Genomic DNA, 24290 nt, shown 5'->3' with positions numbered 1-24290 from the left:
ACAAACAGTTCATGCAGTTCAATAACAAAAAAAGAACCCAATCAAAAAATGGGCAGAAGACCTAAATGGACGTTTCTCCAAAGAAGACATACATATGGGCAACAAGAACATGAGAAAATACTCAACATCATTAATTATTAGAGAAATACAAATCAAAACTATAATGACTATCACCTCACACCAGTCAGCAAGGCCATCATCAAAAGAATCTTCAAACAGTAAATGCTCTTTTGTGGAGAAAAGTGAACCCTCTTTCAATGTTGGTGAGAATGTAAATTGATACAACCACTATGGAGAAGAGCATGAGGGTTCATTAATAAACTAAAAATAGAATTACACTATGACCCAGCAATCCCACTCCTGGGCATCTAACTGGAGAAAATCATAGTCCATTACTCTTCACCCTGTGATCACTTCTTTTTTTCAAACCTCATCAGTCCTCACCTAAGTTATTGCAGAGACTTCCTAGTAAGTTTACCTGCCTTTCTTTACATTAGAGAAGAACCATCTATCAAAACTGTAGATTGAACTGTATCATGTTCATGTAAAATTTCTATAGAAACGAAACTGCTGGCCAGAGTGTCACCTCAGGATGGAGACATAGGCAGTTCTTTATTTCCGTTGTGCTCCAAGAAGCCCAATTAGCAACTATCCATAGGTAAGACAGCAGTGTGAAAATCTTAGAGCCTACGAATGAGGCTAAAGTCCTCCCCTCTTCCCAGAGCACAGAGACTGTGAAGGACCCCGAGGGAAGGTTAAGAGGAGCAGTTACAGTCTGACTTCGTCACCTCTTCCGCAGACAAGCGAGTACGAACCGCAGTGAGAGGGCCTCTCGGAGCCTATAGCTTCTCCAGTGGGAAAGAAGGAGCCCCGGGGAGGGGGTTGTCCTGCTCCCTAAGTGTTGCGGGACACTTCCCAGCAGGGACACTTGGGTCCTGTCCTCAGAGCTCACCAGGAAATCTGTGCGACTTGACACCGAAGATCAGACAGAAACTGAGAAGGACGGTTGGGGAAGCAACTAGTGCTCAGATCTCTGCAGAACACATTGCTCCTTGCACCTGGGCCCCCGTGGAGAGTCCACCCAGACACTCTGTCCATCTGCAGAGCTGAGCCAGGCGCGATGTTTGCTCAGGGAGCCCAGTGGGCAGTTCAGCCTGGCTCAAGTCACAGTGGGTTATGCTAGCCTTGGAGCTTGTTCTAAAGCCCCACTCACGCAGGGAAACAAATATGAAGCCCTGCCTATACAGAGGTCACTCAGTGGTACCGTATGGTTGAGAATCACAGCCTAAGATTCTATATGACCAGGAGAAATTACCGAGTCAAGCCCACAGCCCCATCCAGTCTAGAAATCCAGCAGTGGCCCTGCCCTGCCAGTTTCCGCCTCTAATCAGAGGCGGAAACTGTTCACCAAGAATACGATACGAAGCAAAGTTGTCTTTCAGAAATGAAGAGATAAAGACTTTCCAAAACAGTATCTAAAGTTCATCACCACTAGGTTTGCCTTATAAGAAATGCTAACAGGTGTTCTTTAAGTAGAAAGATGTTAATTAACATTGTAAAAACATATGAATGTGAAAAATTCCCTGGTAATGGTAGGTGCATAGTCAAAGTCAGATTCTCTAATACTGTAATGATGGTGCATAGTTCACTTACAACTCAAGGTTAAAAGTTTTAAAACCAACAGTAAAATAACCATAACTACAGTGATTTGATATTGGATGCATAATATAAAAATATGGAAATTATAACATTAGTAACCTAAAATGTAAGGGGGGAGAAGTAAAAGTCTAAAATTACTGTATGATGTTGAAAGTAAAGTTGTTATCAGCTTAAAATAAGATGTGACAAATGTAACACTTTATGTAAGTCTTAATAGTACTGTGTGTTCATGCTCAGTCATGTCCGACTCTTTGGAACCCCATGGACTGCAGCCCGCCAGGCTCCTCTGTCCCTGGGGTTTTCCAGGCAAGAATACTCGAGTGAGTTGCCATGCCCTTCTCCAGGGGATCTTCCCTTCCCAAGGATCAAACCTGTGTTTTCTGCATTGGCAGACAGATTCCTTACCACTGAGCCACCTAGGAAGCCCTCATGGTAACCACAAAGGAAAAATCAGTAGTAGATACACAAAAAAGTCTGGTAAAAGGGTCAAAGAATATGACTAGAAAAGTTGACCAAATCACCTCAGAAGATAGCAAGAGAGGAAGCAAGGAAGAAAGTCTACAAAACAGCCAGAAAACAACAAAACTACAGTGTTAAATCCTTACAGATCAATTACTATTTAAACAAAAATGGCTTAAATTATCCAATAAAAAGGACTTCCTAGGCGGAGCTAGTCTTAAAGAACCTGCCTACCAATGCAGGAGACATAAGAGATGGTGGTTTTATCTCTGGGTTGGGAAGATTCCCTGAAGGAGGGCATGGCAACCCACTCCAGTGTTCTTGCCGAGAGAATCCCATGGACAGACAGGAGCCTGGCGGGCTACAGCCCATAGCGTCACAAAGAGTCAGATACAACTGAAGAGACCTGTCATCCAATAAAAAGACATAGAATGGTTGAATGAATAGAAAATACAAAATCCAAGGACATATGCTCCTGACAAAGGACTCAGTTTTGCTATAAAGGCATGTATCAACTGAGGGTGAAGTCATAGAAAAGCTATTTCAAGTAAATGGTAACCAAAAGAAAGCAGGGCTGGCTATACTTATATCAGACAAAATAGATTCTAAGTTAAAAATGATCAAAAAGGACAAAGAATTTCCATATAAAATAATTAAAGGCTCAATCTCAGAAGAAATAACAATTTTAAATATTTATGATATGCACCTAAATACATAAAGCAAATACTAACAGAAGTCACAGGAAAAGTAAACATCAAAACATTAGTAGTTGGGGACATTAATACCTGACTCTTAACAATGGATAGATCATCTAGATAGAAAAATCAATAAGGAAACAGAAAATCTGAACAACACTATGGATCAAAGGGTCCTAACAGCCACATACACAACATTCCTTTCAACACCAGCATATTATACATTTTCCTCGTGTACACAGAAATTCTCTAGGATAGGTCATATGTTAGGCCATAAAAAGTCTTAATGAATTCAAGACAATAGAAATGCAGCAATGAAATGAAACAAGAAATCCATAAAAGTGGGAAACCTGGAACATACTCATCAAAAGGAACCAATATTTTAACTGTTAACAGTGTAACTCACTTGATGAAAATAAGTTATCAATCTTATTGTAAATACACCTAACGATCTTGACATTATGATTAATCTTTTATGTGATGTGCTAGGGAAACCTTTATTATCAATGTATTTTCCCCCAAATATAAATTTGAAAGTGAAAGTGTTGCTCACTCAGTCATGTCCAACTCTTTGTGACCCCATGGACTGTGGCCCGCCAGGCTCCTCTGTCCATGGGATTCTCAAGGCAAGGATACTGGAGTGGGTAACCATTCCCTTCTCCAGGGGATCTTCCCAACCCAGGGATCAAACCCTGGTCTCCTGCATTGCTAACAGATTTGTCACCTCCTGAGCCATCAGGGAAGCCCAAATATAAATTTACCTGGAATCATTTATTTAATAGAATGTTTTTCCTACTTCTTTGTAGTGTTGCCTTTATCAAAAATCAATTCTCTGAGTACCTGTGAATTCTGTTCCATGAGTCTATTTATCCCTACAAATTGTGTATCATTGAAAATATACAAATTGTGTATTTTTATAATGTCTTACTACCCAATAGTTAATTTCCCCAACTTTGTTCTTTATCAGTATTATCTTGACTATACTTGGTCCTTTAAAATTCCACAAAAATTTTAGAATTTCTTTATAAATATCCTCCACATGTCTCCACCAATGCTCCCTCCCCTCAAAAAAAATCTGCTGGAATTTTGATTAGGATAACATTGAATCTATAGATCAATTTCAGGAAAATGTGCTTTATTGACTCCTCTAATTTATGAATGTAGCATTTCTTTTATTAATTTAAGTCTTCCATAATTGCTCTTACATGCATGGAGAAATATTATTTATCTTCCTTAGATTTTTTTCTAACTATGTGGTGGCTTTTAAGTAGTATTTTGAAAACAGTTTTCTAATTGTATGTTCCAGATATGTAGAAATTAGCTGATTTATGTAGGCTGCACTAATGTTCACCAAACTTTCTAAATTCATTTACTACTTATTGTGATAGCTTATCCATACAATTTCACTCTTTCTATGTAAACAATCAACTTGTCTTGAATAATAACAATTTACTCCTTTTATTTCCTTACTTAATTGCCTAGAAGACTCAATAAAATATTGAAGAAAAGTACAAGAAGATATCCTTCACTTGTTCTACATATCAGGAAGAAATCTTTAAACAATTTTGTGTATGATGTTTACTGTAAAAACTCATGCACAGATTTAGGGAGTTCTCTTTTTTAGCTAGTTTGCTGAGGACTTTTTATCAGAACGATGTTGAATTTGTCAGATATTTTGCTCCATTATTTTGTTAACATGTTAAGTTAAACTGGTTGATTTTAAACTATTAAATCTCAAATTTCCTTTCTCCATTTTCTTTATCCATTCATCTACTGATAGACATTAATGTATATTTTCATATTGTGACTTAAAACACATGGCAGGTGCATATATCTCACTAAGATCCTGTTTTTAATTATTTCGGATAAATACCCACAAAAGGGATTGCTGAATCAGATGTTAATATATTTTAATTGCTTTAGGAAATGCCAAACTCTGTTCAATGATAGTTGCACTTTATTGCCATATGTGACAACATGGATGAACTTTGAAAACATTATCCTAAGTGAAATAAACCAATCACAGGGATAAATGTCCCATGATTTCACTTATGTGCATGCTAAGTTGCTTTAGGCATGTCCAGATCTTTGGGACACCCTGGACTGTAGCCCATCAAGCTCCGCTGTCCATCGGATTCTCCAGGCAAGAAGACTGGAGTGGGTTGCCATGCCCTCCTCCAGGGAATCTTCCCAACGGAGGGATTGAACCTGCATCTCTAATGTCTTCTGCATTGGCGGGCAGGTTCTTTACCACTAGCGCCACCTGGGAAGCCCAATTTCATTTATATGAAGTACCTTAAACAGTCAAGTTCATAGAAGTAGAAAGTAAGATGGCACTTGCCAGGTGCGGAGGAAAGGGAAAAATGGGCAGTTACTGCTCCATGGGTACTGAGTTTCAGTTATAAGATAATAATTTCTTGAGCCTCACCTACTGCTTTTGGTCCAACTTCTTCACCTGCCATCCTTGTCTTTCAGTAAATGAGTCACATACTTCAAGGGAATGTCTTACCTCAGTACATCATTTTTTTTCCTCCCCAGGATTTTGGTCACTTGAGTTCTGTCTAAATAGCTTTCTGATAGTTTAACTACATTTAAGTTTACCCAGCCTTTGTAGTTGTCTTCAGAGGAAGGTTTGTCTAATCTATCATAGCTAGAAATGGAAGTACTTCAGTTTCTAATATGTGATTTACCATTTCAGTCTATTTGGATTGATTATTGGGCATGTGGCATCTACATTTTCCAGGCTTTCAGGCTGTGACTTTTACCTGGATTCTTACATAATGACTACTTCTAAACCTTAATGTCACACCCTGAACAATCTTTTGATTATTTACTGGTCTTCTATAGCTTGTGTTCATTTGTAAACCAGATCTGATAGGTGTGAGAAGTTAACAGTTGGCTTGGTTTCAGTGCTTGTCATGGGGATAATTGGTCAGTGAAGAACATATTGCCTCCAAGTAAAATGGGAACCAAAGAGAGTTCATTCTGTTTATGTACAGATATCAGTCTCATGAGCATCTGCTAATAGCCCTTTACCTTGTCAGTAGAGAGATTCTTAATACCTCTGCCAGTGTATTTTAACATTACAAAGACGGGCATTTATCAGAAGATGAATGCAGTGATTTAGGTAATTCTTTATTTATAGTCTCAGAAAGGAAAAAAAAGAAGTGAATTCCAAGGTGCATGTGTCTGTGTGTAACAAATTAAAATACGTCCCCCTCTATATTTTCATGGACAAAATCAGAAAAGTTTGGATACTGGTTTGGATCAAAGAACACAATGATATGTTGTACTGGTTCAGTTTTGTTTTCTAGATTTAGGTAGGCTGAACTTACTGAATCCTCTTTAACTCAGGGTTACCGCCTACTTTTCAAGCTGAAGTTGCCTCAAGTGAAATGTGAAGATGTAAAAATATTTACCTCACAAGGCCACACTAGTTATCACTCTGTAAATATTCGTTTGCCTGAATCTAATGTTCAAGAGTGGGTAGGGAATGCCAGTTTTTCTTTTCTTTATCCCTCCTATGCAGTACTCTGCAGGAAAATTGGCATGTTCGGTGTTGGTCACAAGATTCAGCTAAATGAAAAAACAGTATCCAATACTGGGGGAAGTTGAAGAAAGTAAGAGAAAAACATTTAGATCTGAAATTATGAACTCCTCTGTGACCTGTTATAGGGAGTAAGCAGAAGAAAACAAATTGGACGCTGGGAATTATAATCACCAACATAAAGTCTGCCTTACTGCTTAGAATTGAATAGATGTCCAATAATTGACTACCCAGCTGGACATTGTGCTCAGTTAACAGAAGAAATTAGCTCAATTCAGTGGGAAGGGGTTTGAAGACTGAAAACTGGAAGGTTACCCTAAATAAGGAAGCTTTCAGGAAAAAAGAAGGTTATGTAAAGTGATGGGTACAATAGCTTATTCACAACATGCTTTCTCTATTTAACTGAATCATTTCGCTCACTATATTGCACATTTTACACAATTGCTGCAATTTCTGCAATTCTCAAAATGGCTCTAATATGACAAGAGAAACAATAGATTGTGTAATTCTCAATCTATTTACAATGATTTTTCTCAACTTCTCTGTGAAGGATGTGTATGGTAAGGAAGCATCCATGGAGGGATACAATGTTTAACCAGAGAGGGAAATACCTACCTCAATTTAAATCCTAAGTGGAGGCAGGATGGATGTTCCAAGGACTCTGTATGTAATACCTTCCATCATTTTCTGTGATCCCTAAGTCTCCGGAAGTTGGTCTGCTCTAATCAAACCCAGAATTAGGTCAGATTATAGCACTTCTGATATTAACATGCTTTAGCCTTCCAAGGAGATCAACCCGGTCAATCCTAAAGGAAATTAACCCTGAATGTTCTTTGGAAGGACTCAACTGAAGCTCCAATACTTTGGCCAAAGAGCCAACTCATTGGAAAAGACCCTGATGCTGGGAAAGACTGAAGGCAGGAGGAGAAGGGCGGCAGAGGATGAGATGGTTGGATGGCATCACCGACTCAATAGACATGAATTTGAGAAAGCTCTGGGAGATGATGAAGGACAGAGGAGCCTGGCGTGCTGCAGCCCACGGGGTCATAAAGAGTTGGGCAGGACTTAGCGACTGAACAACAACAACAAACCCTTCCAAGTGAGGAAACATAGACAAGAGGCGGAGAGTGAGTAATAACTCTCTATTGCTGTGTGACAAATTACCACATATTCAGCTACTTAGAACAATTTTTCAATATTCTATTGAACGTTCTGGAGATCAGGAGTCTACGTAGAGCATATTTGGGTTCTCCAATCAGGGGAAAACAGGCTGAAACCAAGGTGCATTCCTTTCTGGAGGCTTTGTGGAAGAATCTGCTACCAAGCTCATTCAAATTTGGTGGAATTCAGCTCCTTTGAGATGCAGCTTGCGTCTCCATTTCTTTGCTGGCATGACCCAGGGGCACGCGGAGCTCCTCTCGGCCACCTGCACTCCTTCCTGGGCAGCTCCCTCCCTCTTCAGAGCCAGTACTGGGGTGTCTCCTGCAGCTAGGTGCTGTGCTTAGTCGCTCAGTCCCATTCGACTCTTTGCAACCCCAGAGACTGTAGCCCATCAATATCCTCTGTCCGAGAGAATTCTCCAAGCAAGAGTACTGGAGTGAGTAGCCTATTCCTTCTCCAGGGCATCTCCCCAACCCAGGAATCCAACTGGGGTCTCCTGCATTACAGGCAGATTCTTTACCAGCTGAACTACCAGGGAAGTCCTTCTCCAACTCCTTCTCCTGCCAAATCCTACTCGTGTTTCAATCTCTTTTGTGAGGAAAAGCCATTCACTTTTCAGGGGCTTTCCTGATTATGTGAGACCTTACTAAGACTTACCTCCCTATTTCAAGGCTACTTTTCTTGGGATCTTGTCTGCATGCTAAGTCACTTTAGTCATGTCTGACTCTCTGTGACCCCATGGACTGTAGTTCACCAGGCTCCTCTGTCCATGGGATTCTCCAGGCAAGAATACTGGAGTGGGTTGCCATTTCCTACTCCAGGGGATCTTCCTGACCCAGGGATTGAACTCATGTCTTTTATGTCTCCTGCATTGGCAAGTGGGTTCTTTACCAGGAGCACCGCCTGGGAAGCCCCCTTGGGATCTTAATTATATTTTAAGGATCTCTTCCCAGCAGCACCAATCTAGATTAGTCTTTCAGCGTGAGAATCTTACTCATGTATCCCTGGCTCTGCCCTCTGCTTCCTGTCCTCTGCCATGCCTCTTAAATACGATCCCCTTAACAAACATTTCTCAGAGCTACTGTCACTGTATGTCATCACTTTGGAGGCTCTAGGCAGTATGGAAAATGCTAGAGTGTTGGAGTAAGAAAGATTTGTAGGATTTTGAGTGGGTTATTTAATTCCTCGGAGCCTCAATATGGCTCAGAGGGTAAAGCACCTGTCTGCAATGCAGGAGAGCCGGGTGTGATCCTTGGGTCAGGAAGATCCCCTGGAGAAAGAAATGGCTACCCACTCCAATACTCTTGCCTGGAAAATCCCATGGATAGAGGAGCCTGGTGGGCTACAGTCCATGGGGTCGCAAAGAGTGGGACACATCTGAGTGACTAACACAAATGTAATGGAAATCACTTGACTTACACAAGTCCACAAACTAGATTCCTGACATTTCTTCCTTCTTTTGCATGTTCCAATACAACTCCTCCATTTCCCATCTACTTATCCTGGGAAATGGGAAAAAAACTAAGATTTACAAGCCCTGGAGAAAAGGCGATTTTCAGTCAATAACCTACCCATTTTCTCAAGAAGTCTACATTGCAATTCATTTTGGAATTAGTTCATTAGTGTTAACTGGTGTACATTCATAAGAAATTTCATTTAAAAGCTCAGTATATTTCTTTGTTTTCACTGTTTTTTAGGGATCCTAATCTCTTACTCTCCCAGGAGAGGAATACAAAGAATATTATATAACCAGTCAGTAGACTCCTAGTATTAGAAAAAAAAAGTCTCCAAATATCTGTTAAAATGCTATTGGTAAGAGATTTGGCAAGGTGATGATTACACGTGAGTAGAACAGCAGTTTCCATAATAATTTTGTGGGCTGTGAACAGATTTTGAAAAAAAAAAAATGCTTAGATGCAGCCTAATGAATGTACTCATTAACCTTAATAGCATCAGGTAGAGGAGAGGACGAGTTTGGAGTGGGCATGGATTCAGCCCTTCAGAGTCATTTTATAAGGCACATCCAACAGTGTTGTTTTCTCAGTTACAAATGAATATAGGCAGTTATCTGCAAAGAATTCTCTATAAACGGAAATTTGCTTTTTAAAGTCTAATTTTCTAATGTTATGTTAAACATATGTTAAGTATTTAGCATGTTCAAGGCATTATAATAAACATAAGGATAAGATGTCCAAAACATGAAATTTATAGTCAATTTAGAGAAAACATAAATAAAGGTACCGAATTTTAATATGATGACAAATGCAAAACGAAAAGCATCAACATGTTATCTCTATGAGAGCAGAAATCTTGTCGTCTGGTTGACCTCTCTATTCCCACAAATCTAACAAGTTATTAGTTACCCAGTACTTGTTCAGTGAATAAGAAATAAATGTCACAGAATTTTGTAAGCAGAGAGGAACTATTAAACCAACGGGAGCTTGAGAAAGGTTTTAATAAGCTGCATTCAAGTTCAGTCTGTCTGCCTGATAGATGAATTGGACTTTATCAAATCAGGAAAAATGTGAGAGGTTGAAGGGGTGACTCTCCATGAAGAGGGAACAGCATACTCAAAGGCTTGGAGGTGTTAAAGTCTCATGTACTGGAGGAATAAGAATCAAGTACAGTGTCTCCAATACACAGTATGCATGTGACAACTTCAGCAGTACCAATATCATCATGCTAAGCTAAGTAGGACTAAAGAGTTCAGTGATCAAGAATAACTGTATGTGCCTGGCATACCCAACACTACCCCCACCTCCCTAATACACACACGCACAGCTGACACAAATTTAATGACTATTAACTTCTCAGAGGGGGCTTCCCTGATAGCTCAGCTGATAAAGAATCCACCTGCAACGTAGGAGACCCTGGTTCGACTCCTGGGTCAGGAAGATCCCTTGGAGAAGGGATAGGCTACCCACGCCAGTATTCTTGGGCTTAGATGTTAAAGAATCCACCTGCAATGCAGAAGACCAGGTGGGTTGGGAGATCCCCTGGAGGAGGGCACGGCAATCCACTGCAGTATTCTTGCATGGAGAATCCCCAAGGACAGAGGAGTCTGGCAGGCTAACGTCCATGGGGTCGCAGAGAGTCGGACACGACTGAATGACTAAGCACAGCACAACTTCTAGGAATAATCATTCTGATTCCTACATTTTTGGTCTAGTATTGCTCCTTCTGACACTTTGAGATGATTTGTTTATGTTGTTTGCCCATGGCAGATGTCTCCCCAAGAACTCTGCAGAGTTATACTAAAGAATCATGCTGCCATTTGAGAGTTCAGCTAATGAAATCCTTACCCATTGTATGTGATTAGCCTTCCATGTAAATAAATCAAGAGACAATAAATGTAAGAACTAAGTTTGGGAACACCCAGAATACTAATTGAGGTGATGGGAGAATAAATCTCTGGAAGGCAGGACCGGAATGCAATTTTCAGTAAGTGATGATTCAGTGACTGGGAACCTAATGAATTGTACTGTTAATAGGAAGATTGAGTAAAAAGAGAAGAGGATGTTCAGTCTGAAGGATAAATGAGGAAACTTCCAATGGGCTAGAAATCAGCATTGCCCATTCAAGCAGGCCATGTCTAATGGACTACCGGCTCCCTGAGGGCATGTATTGGAAGCTACCACAGTATCTGTGCAATTTGAATGTGCATAATATGCATTCACATGCTTATTAGGTTAATTAATTGGAATAAAAAGGACATGGAGACTGTTACTGGAGGATCACTTGGCTCAGCTTTCTGTGTTACACAATTTGTTGTTTTCCATAGCAATAACTTAAAACATATACTGAGGATCTTCCTTGGTGGTCCAGTAGTTAAGAATCCCCCTGCCAATGCAGGGCACATGGGTTTGATACCTGGTCTGGGAATATTCCACATGCCATGGGGTAGCTAAGCCCGTTGGCCATAGCTACTGAGCACATATTCCAGAGCCTGCATGCCGCAACTAGAAGGCAGCCCCTGCTTGGTGCAGCTAGAGAAAGCCTGCGCGCAGCAACAAATACCCAGACAAGCAAAATCAGAAATAAAGTAATTAAGTGATTAAACAAAGAGAAACCAGGGGGCTTCCCTTGTGGTCCAGTAGTTTTTAAAAAAAAGAAATATTAATACGAAATGAGGAAAGAAAAGAAAGAATATATTGTCTGCGATGTACAGATTTATATTTTGATAAGAGAGACAAATTTTTAAATTATTGAGCAACTCTGTTTAACATTCAATAATTAGTAAACCTTTCTCCTTCATAATTTTCCAATAATATTTTATAGCCATGGATCCTTAAGGGATTCCACATTCCAGAATTATATTTTGCAATTAAATCTACTGATGTAAACCTTGCAGTAATTATATTACAGCCATGATCATTGGCCTGCTTTAAGTATCTATTAGTTAATACAAAAATAATTAAAATAACAATTCTAAAGTTAAAATGTTTATAAGGATATAATTGTACAGAGCATCAGATCTTTAGAGTGCTATGATTTTCATTAGTTTTATCTTTTTTTGAGTGCAAATAGCTATTTCTCAGCATACAAAATGCTAAATACAATAGTAGAAGGTGGACTAAGATGGTACTGGACCACAGCAAAGAAAATTTTTAACCTGTACTTTTTTACACTCATTAATTTTATATGCAAAGAACAGAAATCCAGGAGAAACAAAGTGCTAGAGAGCATATAAAAGGAAATTGGAATATTGCAGACCCCCTACTTGTATTCATTTTCCTCCTTTTTCAAACTCAAACCTATTTTCTATATTTTAACCTAGGATATGGAGTGACAATGTCACTTACAGTATCATTAATGTTTCCCATAAACCATAAACATCTTCCTCTACCCACTATTCTCCACATAATTAGTCCTTGGATTTCTGAGAATTCCTTACAAATAACCTTTTCATTCCCACTGCTACTCCTTTAGTACAACCGTCCGTTAGTCTCCTTAACCACTGTCACGTATCTTCTAACTTGATTTTCTAACACTCATCTACAACCTCTCCTACCAGGAGAGGCTTTTCTGTCTCTCCTTACTATTCTTTGGAACTCTGCATTCAGATGGGTATATCTTTCTTTTTCTCCTTTGCCTTTCACTTCTCTTCTTTACACAGCTATTTGTAAGGCATCCTCAAACAACTATTTTCCTTTTTGCGTTTTTTTTTCTTGGAGATGGTTTTGAACACTGCCTCCTGTACAATGTCACGAACCTCCGTCCATAGTTCATCAGGCACTGTCTATCAGATCTAATCCCTTGAATCTATTCATCACTTCCACTGTATAATCATAAGGGATTTGATTTAGGTCATACCTGAATAGTCTAGTGGTGTTCCCTACTTTCTTCAATTTAAGTCTGAATTTGGCAATAAGGAGTTCACGATCTGAGCCATAGTCAGCTCCTGGTCTTGTTTTTGCTGACTGTATACAGCTTCTTCATCTGGGGCTGCAAAGAATATAATCAATCTGATTTTGGTATTGACCATCTGGTGATGTCCATCTGTAGACTATCGTCTCTTGTGCTGTTGGAAGAGGGTGTTTGCTATGACCGTTAAATTCTCTTAGCAAAACTCTGTTAGCCTTATGCCCTGCTTCATTTTGTACTCCAAGGCCAAATTTTCCTGCTACTCCAGGTGTTTCTAGACTTCCTACTTTTGCATTCCAGTCCCCTATGATGAAAAGGACATCTTTTGGGGGTGTTAGTTCTAGAAGGTCTTGTAGGTCTTCATAGAACTGTTCAACTTCAGCTTCTTCAGCTTTACTGGCTGGGGCATAAACTTGGATTACTGTGATATTGAATTGTTTGCCTTAGAAACGAACAGAGATCATTCTGTCGTTTTTGAGATTGCATCCAAGCACTGCATTTCGGACTCTTTTGTTGACTATGATGGCTACTCCATTTCTTCTAAGGGATTCTTGCACACAGTAGTAGATATGATGGTCATCTGAATTAAATTCACCCATTCCAGTTCATTTTGGTTCACTGATTCCTAAAATGTCAATGTTTACTCTTGCCATCTCCTGTTTGACCACTTCCAATTTACCTTGATTCATGGACCTAATATTCTAGTTTCCTATGTAATATTATTCTTTACAGCATCAGACTTTACTTCCATCACCAGTTACATCCACAACTGGGTGTTGTTTTTGCTTTGGCTCCATCTCTTCATTCTTTGTGGAGTTATTTCTCTCCTCTTCTCCAGTAGCATATTGGGCACCTACTGACCTGGGGAGTTTATCTTTCAGTGTCCCATCTTTTTTGCCTTTTCATACTGTTCATGGGGTTCTCAAGGCAAGAATAATGAAGTGGTTTGCCATTCCCTTCTCCAGTGGACCATGTTTTGTCAGAACTCTTCACCATAACAGGTCCATCTTTGATGGCCCTATATGACATGGCTCATAGTTTCATTGAGTTAGACAAGGCTGTGGTCCATGAGATCAGTTTGATTATTTTTCTGTGATTGTGCTTTTCATTCTGTCTGCCTTCTGAAGGATAAGGATAAGAAGCTTATGGAAGAGAAAAGGAAAGATAGATATACTATCTGAATGCTGAGTTCCAAAGAATAGCAAGGACAGATAGGAATGCCTTCCTAAGTGATTAATGGAAAGAAATAGAGGAAGACAATGGAATGGGAAAGACTAGAGATCTCTTTAAGAAAATTAGAGATGCCAAGGGAACATTTCATGCAAAGATGGGCATAAGAAAGGACAGAAACACTATGGAACTAGCAGAAGAAGAAGATATTAAGAAGAGGTGGCAAGAATACACAGAAGAACTACCAAAAAAAAAAAAAAAAAAAAAGATCATAATGACTCAAATAACCACAATGGTGTGAACACTCACCCAGAGCCAGATATCCTGGAATGTGAAGTGGGCCTTAGGAAGCATCACTACGAACAAAGCTAGGGGTGGTGATGGAATTCCAGTTGAGCTATTTCAGATCCTATAAAACAATGCTCTGAAACTGATGCACTCAATATGCTAATAAATTTGGAAAACTCAGCAGTGGCCACAGGACTGGAAAAGGTCAGTTTTCATTCCAATCCCAAAGAAAGGCAATCCCAAAGAATGTTCAAAGTACTGCACAATTGCACTCATCTCACATACTAGCAAAGTAATGCTCAAAATTCTCTAAGCTTGGCTTCAACAGTATGTGAACCGAGACCTTCCAGATGTTCAAGCTGGATTTAGAAAAGGCAGAGGAACCAGAGATAAAATTGCCAACATTCATTGGATCATAGAAAAAAACAAGAAAATTTCAGAAAAACGTCTACTCCCACTTCATTGGCTATGCTAAAACCTTTGATTGTGTGGATCACAACAAACTGTGGAAAATTCTTACAGAGATGGGAATACCATACCACCTGACCTGCCTCTTGAGAAATCTGTATGCAGGTCAAGAAGCAATAGTTAGAACCAGACATGAAACAATGGACTGGTTCCAAACTGGGAAAGGAGTACTTCAGGCTGTATATTGTCACCCTGCTTATTTAACTTATATGCAGAGGACATCATGTGAAATGCTGGGCTGGATGAAGCACAAGCTGGAATCAAGATTGCAGGAGAAATATCAATAACCTCAGATATGCCAATGATGCCAGCTTTTTGGCAGAAAGCAAAGAGGACTAAAGAGCCTCTTGATGAAAGTGAAAGAGGAGAGTAAAAAAGCTGATTTAAAACTCAACACTCAAAAAACGAAGATCACGGCATCCAGCCCCATCACTTCGTGGCAAATAGATGGGGAAACAATGGAAACAATGACAGGCTTTATTTTTGGGGGGTTCCAAAATCACTGCAGATGGTGACTGCAGCCATGAATTTAAAAGTTGCTTGCTCCTTGGAAGAAAAGCTCTGACCATTCTAGACAGCATCTTAAAAAGTAGAGACATTACTTTGCCAACAAAGGTCTGAATAGTCACAGCTATGGTTTTGCTAGTAGTCATGTATGGATGTGAGAGTTGGACTATAAAGAAAGCTGAGCACCAAAGAATTGATGCTTTTGAACTGCGGTGTTGAAGAAGACTCTTGAGAGTCCCTTGGACTGCAAAGAGATGCAACCAGTCAATCCTAAAGGAAATCAGTTCTGAATATTCAATGGAAGGACTGATGCTGAAGCTGAAGCTCCATACTTTGGCCACCTGATGCAAATAACCAACTCATTGGAAAAGACCCTACTGCTGGGGAAGATTGAGGGCAGGAGGAGAAGGGGACAACAGAGGATGAGATGGTTGGATGGCATCACCAACTCTATGCACATGAGTCTGAGCAAGTTCTGGGAGTTTCTCATGGACAAGCAAGCCTGGTGTGCTGCAGTCCATGGGGTTGCAAAGAGTCAGACACAATTGAGTGACTGAACTGAACTGAGTCAATAGATAACCTTGTTTTATGGATATTCCAATCTAAAAACACTTTATACACACACACACACACATAGTTGATGAATTCATATTCAATTCACAGAAAAACAGCCCTGTACTCATGCCTGAATGCATCTGACTTTGTACGTAAGACATGTCACAGATTTCTTGCCATTGGGAACTCTAGATAACATATCAGTATTATATACTTCGGGGTATTTTAAACAGCAAAACCATTTTTTAAATTCAGTTTAATTGGAGGATAATTGCTTTACAGTATTGCGGTGGGTTTTGCCAGACATCTGCATGAGTCAGCCCTAGCACACATGTGTCCCCCAGTTCCTGAACACCCCTCTCAGCCCCCGGCCCACTCCACCTCTCCAGGTTGTCCCAGAGCACTGGCTGTGGGTGCCCTGCATCACACATCAAACTCCCACTGGCTGTCTGTTTTATATGTGGTAATGTATATGTTCCTTGCCTGGAGAATCCCAGGGACGGGGGAGCCTGGTGGGCTGCCGTCTATGGGGTCGCACAGAGTCAGACACGACTGAAGCGACACAGCAGCAGCAATATATGTTTAAATGCTAAAAACACAAAATACAAAAATTTGGCACTTAATAGACAATGAAGAAAACGTCTTTATAGTAGCAAAACTGAAGTAAGAAAGCAGAGATTCACCTGGTCCAGCTTCCGCTGTCAAGATGCACATCAGGAGACTCAAATTTTTGCCACCCTGTGTATGTTTGAGAGTGACCATAAAGGTGGTAGGAGTATTGAAATGGGGGTTGCAAATAAATTTTAGGAAACCCGTGAATTTGCAAATTCAGAATCTGCAAATAGTGAAGAATGACTGTATATCAAAGAATTGGAAAGAAAGTAATGAAATAGATTATAAGGAGATGGGTAAAATGCCCACCAATTAGAAGTGAGAGAAACTGTCCAGATGGATGGAGAGATAGACAGATAGACAGAAAGGAAGAAAGAATAGATACTAAATCTATAAAACTGTTTAAATGTGCTACTTTCAGTTTCTTTCCTTATCTCCCCCCACATTTTCTATCTAATTTGGTAAAATTTCTGTCACCCAAGTGTTCAGTTCAGTTCAGTCACTCAGTAGTGTCCGACTCTTTGCAACCCCATGAACTGCAGCACCCCAGGCTTCCCTGTCCATCACCGACTCCCGGAGTCCACCCAAACCCATGTCCATTGAGTCAATGATGCCATCCAACCATCTTATCCTCTGTTGTCCCCTTCTCCTCCTGCCCTCAATCTTTCCCAGCATCAGGGTCTTTTCAAATGAGTCAGCACTTCGCATCAAGTAGCCAAAGTATTGGAGTTTTAGCTTCAACATCAGTCCTACCAATGAACACCCAGGACTGACTTCCTTTATAATGGACTGCTTGGATCTCCTTGCAGTCCAAGGCACTCTCAAGAGTCTTCTCCAACACCACAGTTCAAAAGCATCAATTCTTTGGTGCTCAGCTTTCTTTATAGTCCAGCTATCACATCCACACATGACTATTGGAAAAACCATAGCCTTGACTAGTTGGGCCTTTGTTAACAAAGTAATGTCTCTGCTTTTTAATATGCTGTCTAGGTTGGTCATAACTTTCCTTCCAAGGAGTAATTGTCTTTTAATTTCATGGCTGCAGTCACCATCTGCAGTGATTTTGGAGCCCAGAAAAATAAAGTCAGCCACTGTGTCCACTGTTTCCCCATCTATTTGGCATGAAGTGATGGGACCAGATGCCACGGTCTTAGTTTTCTGAAAATTGAGCTTTAAACCAACTTTTTCACTCTCCTCTTTCACTTTTATCAAGAGGCTCTTTAGTTCTTCTTCACTTTCTGCCATAAGGGTGGTGTCATCTGCATCTCTGAGGTTATTGATATTTCTCCCAGCAATCTTGATTCCAGCTTGTGCTTCATCCAGCCCAACATTTCTCATGATGTACTCTGCATATAAGTTTAATAAGCAGGGTGACAATATACAGTCTTGATATACTTCTTTCCCGATTTAGAATCAGTGTTGTTCCATGTCTGGTTCTAACTGTTGCTTCCTGACCTGCATACAGGTTTCTCAAGAGGCAGGTCAAGTGATCTGGTATTCCCATCTTTGTAAGAATTTTCCACAGTTTATTGTGATCCACACAGTCAAAGGCTTTGCCATAGTCAATAAACAGAAATAGATGTTTTCCTGGAACTCTCTTGCTTTTTCGATGATCCATCGGATGTTGGTAATTTGATCTCTGGCTCCTCTGCCTTTTCTAAAACCAGCTTGAACATCTGGAAGTTCACAGTTCACGTATTGCTGAAGCCTGGCTTGGAGAATTTTAAGCATTTACTAGCATGTGTGAGATGAGTGCAATTGTGTGGTAGTTTGAGCATTCTTTGGGATTGCCTTTCTTCGGGATTGGAATGAAAACTGACCTTTTCCAGCCCTATGGCCACTGCTGAGTTTTCCAAATTTGCTGGCATATTGAGTGCAGCACTTTCACAGCATCATCTTTCAGGATTTGAAATAGCTCAACTGGAATTCCACCACCTCCACGAGCTTTGTTCATAGTGATGCTTCCTAAGGCCCACTTGACTTCACATTCCAAGATGTCTGGCTCTAGGTGAGTGAGCACACCATCATGATTATCTGGGTTGTGAAGATCTTTTTTGTACAGTTATTCTGTGTATTCTTGCCACCTCTTCTTAATATCTTCTGCATCTGTTAGGTCCCTATCATTTCTGTCCTTTATTGAGCCCATTCTTGCATGAAATGTTCCCTTGGTATCTCTAATTTTCTTGAAGAGATCTCTAGTCTTTCCCATTCTGTTGTTTTCCTCTATTTCTTTGCACTGATCGCTGAGGAAGGCTTTCTTATCTCTCCTTGCTATTCACCCAAGTGGCGCAGTGGTAAAAAATTTTGCCTGCCAGTGCAGGAGATGCAAGAGACACGGGTTCCATCCCTGGGTCAGGAACATCCTCTGGAGGAGGAAATGGCAACCCACTCCAGTATTCTTGAGAATCCCATGGACAGAGGAGCCTGGCAGGCTACAGTCCACAGGGTCACAAAGAGGCAGTCATGACTGAGCATGCACACACACACACACACACACAGGTCACCCTAAAGCATTACAGTAATGCCAGAATCTTAAGAGTCCACTCTAACAATGCAATGGAAAGCATTAGATAGTAGAAAGGTAAGCTCAAGTTTTTCTTGTCTATTCATTTTTGTATTTATTATTCCTTAGTTAGAGATACCCTATCATCTTAAAGCAAACCTTAAAAGCACATTTTTATGAAAATGTTAATATTTAATAATCTAAAGTCAATAGAGCACCATCTAACTTAGGTAATATGGATTGAACTTTCTTGAGACTTACATGGCAAATACTCCCCGATAAGCTTAAACAAAATAACCCTTTTCTGTCCACAGATACTGGAATTTTCTGTTTACACACAAACTATGTTACAGTTTTTATTTTGCTGTTGAATGGAAATCCCTAGAACAAACCTGTTTTTAAAATCACCTTACTTATATACTACTGAAAAAAAAGATAATCTTTTGCTAAATTAAATGTAGAAATTAATTCCTGAAAAAAAAAAGAAAAAAGCTGAAGAATGTTATGAGAGAGGAGTAAATTAACAAACTAGTTCTGACTTTTTAATGGAAACATTACCTCCAGAAAAGTTTATCAAGACAGGATTTTTACAATCCCCATTAAATTCAGTGAATGAATTCTGAAAGGTAAATTGGACCCATTATAATCTTAACATTTCTTATGTAATACTCATAATCACAGCATTACATAAGAGCAAGCTAGCACTAACAAAAGGAGCAATTTAAATTTCCCCTTCTTGGAGAACGCCGCTCTGGCTGACAAACAGGGCTTCCTGTCCCATTTGCAGCACGCCCATGCATCTCCTCGAGTGCCAGTGAGACCCACACTCTCCTATCAGTGATATAATAAACCCTCCAAAACAGAGCGAGAAAATGAAGCAAACAAGCCCACTTCATTTCAACCTGTCAGCTTTAAATAAAATCTCTGCAGCTGAAAATGAGAAACTTGAGGGAAGACAATGTGTGAAGTAACCACATTCAACATGGGGACAAAACATATTCCATTACTTTTTTTTCCCTGATCTGCCACAAAAGTTTTTGAAATTTCAACACAGATCATTCTTAATAAAATCTTTTCTTGTTAAGGAGGACTTAAGAGGAAGAAATTGCTGATTTTTTCTGTTTGTTTATTTTTCCTCCTTTTCCTTCACCCACTGATGCCTTCGGAAAAAATCTCAAGTTATCCTAAGCCTCTACGATATCTTAATGAGTAATCTATGACCTTTGGAACAACTCTCATTATCAATTTTTAAGTCAGAGTTAGTATACCAGAACACACTGAAAAAAGTACATGCTTTTTTTTTTTTAACTTATTCTAATTTATTACTTACATATTACTTACATAATACCTTACATAATACACAGATTTTATATCCAAAATATTGGAGCATGCCCTCTGCTTACCAAGATAAAAAGTATAAAAAACAAAAATGCATTGGGAGGAAGATAGAAAGAAATGAACATTCCAATAAAAGGAATACCTGAATATTGGTGAAATAAATAATGATTGTTAATGTAAACCTTTTCACTCAACTTTTTCCAGTACCTACTCCCCCTCACCCAGCTTATCTCCAAACCCGTTCCTGCCGTGCATTCAGGAGGCTCCATTCTGCTCTTCCCCTCAACTCTCTCCATGTCATCTCTTCTTTCTTGGTTGTTACCCATTTTTCATTGCTAAATTCCCCTTGACTTTATTTACTTCTCCTGAAAGGGCACGTGTGCCTCTTTATAGGACGGCTGCTACCGCTGGGTCCCAGCAGACACACAGCATAAGCTGTGCATATTCCAAATGAGAGGGAGGATGGGAGAAGTCAGACACTTTTTTCCTGGATGTCCCAAGGTGTGTCCAGATTTCATAGAAACACATTTTCATGTTTTCTATTTCCAAAGTTTTATCTCATGTATTTTCCAAATAAGCTTAGAATACTCTTCCTTATTCTGCTACACTGCTATAATAGAAACTCTCCAATTTCAAACTCTTATTTTGAAATTTCTAGGTTACTTTGAGTGATCAGTTCATAGAACGATATTAATGTTGAGGAGTATGATTCCTGTCACCATCATTGATAGCCTGTTGTTAAGAAGTTCTTTCAGTGACTCTAGTGTAAAAAGACGCTTGCTCCTTGGAAGAAAAGCTATGACCAACCTAGACAGCATATTAAAAAGCAGAAACATTACTTTACCAACAAAGGTCCGTCTAGTCAAAGCTATGGTTTTTCCAGTAGTCATGTATGATGTGAGAGTTGGACTATAAAGAAAGCTGAGTGCCGAAGAATTGATGCTTTTGAGCTGTGGTGTTGGAGAAGACTCTTGAGAGTCCCTTGGACTGTAAGGAGAGCCAACCAGTTCATCCTAAAGGAAATCAGTCCTGAATGTTCATTGGAAGGACTGATGCTGAAGCTGAAACTCCAATACTTTGGCCACCTGATGTGAAGAACAGACTCACTAGGAAAGACCCTGATGTTGGGAAAGACTGAAGGCAGGAGAAGAGGATGACAGAGAATGAGATGGTTGGATGGCACCACCAAAGTGATGGACATGAGTTTGAGTAAGCTCTGGGAGTTGGTGATGGACAGGGAGGCTTGGCATGCTGCAGTCCATGGGGTCACAAAGAGTCAGGCACGACTGAGTGACTGAACTGATACTGATAATAGAAAACATGATTTCATATGTGTATTTTACATGTATCCTTAGTAGAGAAGTACCATGGGATAGGAAAGAGGATATGGACTATAAGGACTTCAGTTTGGGCTCTGATGAATCAATATTTAATCGAATGACCATAATCAGAGAGTTTCTCTTGTTTAACCACTCAGGAAAATCCCCTGAAGTAGGAAATGGCAACCCTCCCCAGTATTCTTGCCTGGAAAATCCCATGGACAGAGGAGCCTGGCGGGCTACAGTCCATGGGGTCAGAAAGAGTCATGCACGAGTGATCACACACACACTCACACATCATTACATGTAAAATGTAGGGGAAAATGAATATCATAGGATGGTTAAATTAACATTAGGTATATTTTAGAAATATTTTTCAGTTTTACTTTATGATCCTTATCAGGATTTATTATTAAGTATAGGAAAAGAAATATACTTAAAATTAATTTAACCTAGCTATTAAACATTCAGTAATTAGTGTGAACGGTGATATACAACTTTCATGCTTATACTATGTTTTACAACCAGTGAAATTCTGCCAAAACCATAAGGTTATTCTCTGCAGTTCAAGGTAAGTGAGACTGATATCTTCTAGCATTCTTAGATGCAAAGTGTCCACTGTATTTTGCACTTTGTATCCTACCAAGCTGCTATCTCAATAATCACGTAGTATAATGTAAGACCACAGTGTGGCCTGAGTGCCATTTACTGACGAATGTTTTCAAAACGATAGCAAACAGCATCGTTTTCTCAGACGAGACCTGTTCTGAGCGGAGGGGTTTTTGTTTCCCCACAGTGACGGCTGGGCGGACAGGTACGATGTGACAGATGGCTATCAACGAGAAGCTGTTGGTGGAATCACAATCAAGCTCCAGTCTCCCGACGTCAAGTGGTTTGATGATTATTATCTGAAGCTCCGGCCAGAAACAAACCTCCGAAACCCTTGGTTTCAAGAATTCTGGCAGCATCGCTTTCAGTGCCGGCTGGAAGGGTTTGCACAGGAGAACAGCAAATACAACAAGACTTGCAATAGTAAGCAGATTTATTCTTTCATTTCAAGCGGGTAAGGCTCAGGCTCCAATTTAAGTAAACTGTGTTATGAGGATAGCGGCTGTCATCTGTTAGAAAGGAGGGCTGTTACGTACAGTGGGTGCTGCTTCTTGGAGAGATAAGAACACATAAGAGAGTAAATGTTCACTCTATTAAGATTTCAAACTGTTTCTATCATTCAGGATATTGGCAGTCTGCCACAAAGCTAATGTGAGCTCCAGAAAGGAACTCTTCTTGACATCTTTGAAGGCAAGAACTACATTCTGGTTATTTTGATTATCTTTAACAATTAGCACAGTGGAAGGCACATAGCAAGGGTTTCCTGTATGTCTGAAGAATGAATGAGTGAATGTTGAAGGATGGAGCCAATTCCTACTTCCATTAATAAAGTATAAAACAGCAGCAGGGATTTGCTATGTATAATGATGATGTTCCAGGAGACATAAAGTAAGCTGAGCCATTCAAATTCTTTATGAGGATTCACAATGTACCAAACATTGCTTTAGTTGTAAGGGTAACAAGATAAGGAAAACTAGATCCTGCCCTCAAGCGATTTATTGTCTAGTTAGGGAGATCACAATGCCAACAAAAATTGCAATTTGATGTTGTAAGTGACATAATAGGAATTTTAAACAAAGCGCTTGGTCAGTTTTATTTGTAGTAAATCCAACGGGAATCTTTACTAGTAATAACCAGATAGGGTCAATATTGATCTGTAAGTCAAAGTGCAAAGGTTAAGATTTGTTAAAACCAATAAAGGGTTTGCTAAGACGGATTTATCCCACATTGTGTAACGAGCACTTCATATGCATTTGCAAAGAAATGAAATGTTGTAGTTGGTGGTATAATGCCTTTATCATGATGCTGGAACAGAAGACTGTACTGGAGCAATGAGGTTAAGGTTGAAATTCTAGCCCACGAACTAATTCCAGTCTACAGAAAAGCTGTCACCAGCACCAAAATGAGGAAAAAGGAACAATGTAGGGACTTTTTATAATGCATCTCCTGAGTTCACGTCCATACTGTTTTTTCTATCAGTCCCTTCTTTTGTGAAATGAATGAAGTAGTAAGTGCTGATCTGCGATTATTTTTAAATGTCAGTATTCAGAAAAAAGAGAACATGTCAGCCTCACCTAAGTTCCTAATCTAGCAATGGTGGAGAGGAATGCTGGGGTGTGGGATGGTACTGCCCAATGAAATCCAGAAATCACAGAAGCCTGGTGTGAAACTACATTTGCTTCTCTCCTGCTTTAACTACTGCTAACTCTTGTCCAGAATCTTCAGATGCTTATTCGTGTCCTTTGTTTTTATGTTTTATTTTCATGAAAAAAAATATGAATACACAGGACTGTGATTTCTGTTTCACAAGTTTTTTTCATTTATTTTTATTAGTTGGAGGCTAATTACTTTACAATATTGTAGTGGTTTTTGTCATATATTGACATGAATCAGCCATGGATTTACATGTGTTCCCCATCCTGATCCCCCCTCCCACCTCCCTCTCCACCCGATTCCTCTGGGTTTTCCCAGTGCACCAGGCCCGAGCACTTGTCTCATGCATCCAACCTGGGCTGGTGATCTGTTTCACCCTAGAT

General features: G+C 39.7%; 1 protein-coding gene and 1 pseudogene across 2 annotated transcripts in view; one reads left to right on the top strand and one right to left on the bottom strand.

The window, feature by feature from the left end:
* The window catches only part of GRM5 (glutamate metabotropic receptor 5), a 583230-nt gene that overhangs the window by 387152 nt on the left and 171788 nt on the right, over window positions 1–24290 (top strand). For both annotated transcript variants that reach the window (XM_061120398.1, XM_061120390.1), the window contains exon 3: window positions 22442–22677. In XM_061120398.1, the coding sequence (XP_060976381.1) occupies window positions 22442–22677 (236 nt within the window). The remainder of the gene's footprint in view (window positions 1–22441; window positions 22678–24290) is intronic.
* Window positions 1–24290, bottom strand: part of LOC133040554 (polyglutamylase complex subunit TTLL1-like) — a 201340-nt pseudogene that overhangs the window by 5547 nt on the left and 171503 nt on the right.

Source organism: Dama dama, chromosome 2, assembly GCF_033118175.1.
Source record: "Dama dama isolate Ldn47 chromosome 2, ASM3311817v1, whole genome shotgun sequence".
NCBI lineage: Eukaryota > Metazoa > Chordata > Mammalia > Artiodactyla > Cervidae > Dama > Dama dama.
The sequence above is the reverse complement of the archived record's forward strand: the minus strand, read 5'-3'. Positions and strand labels throughout refer to the sequence as shown.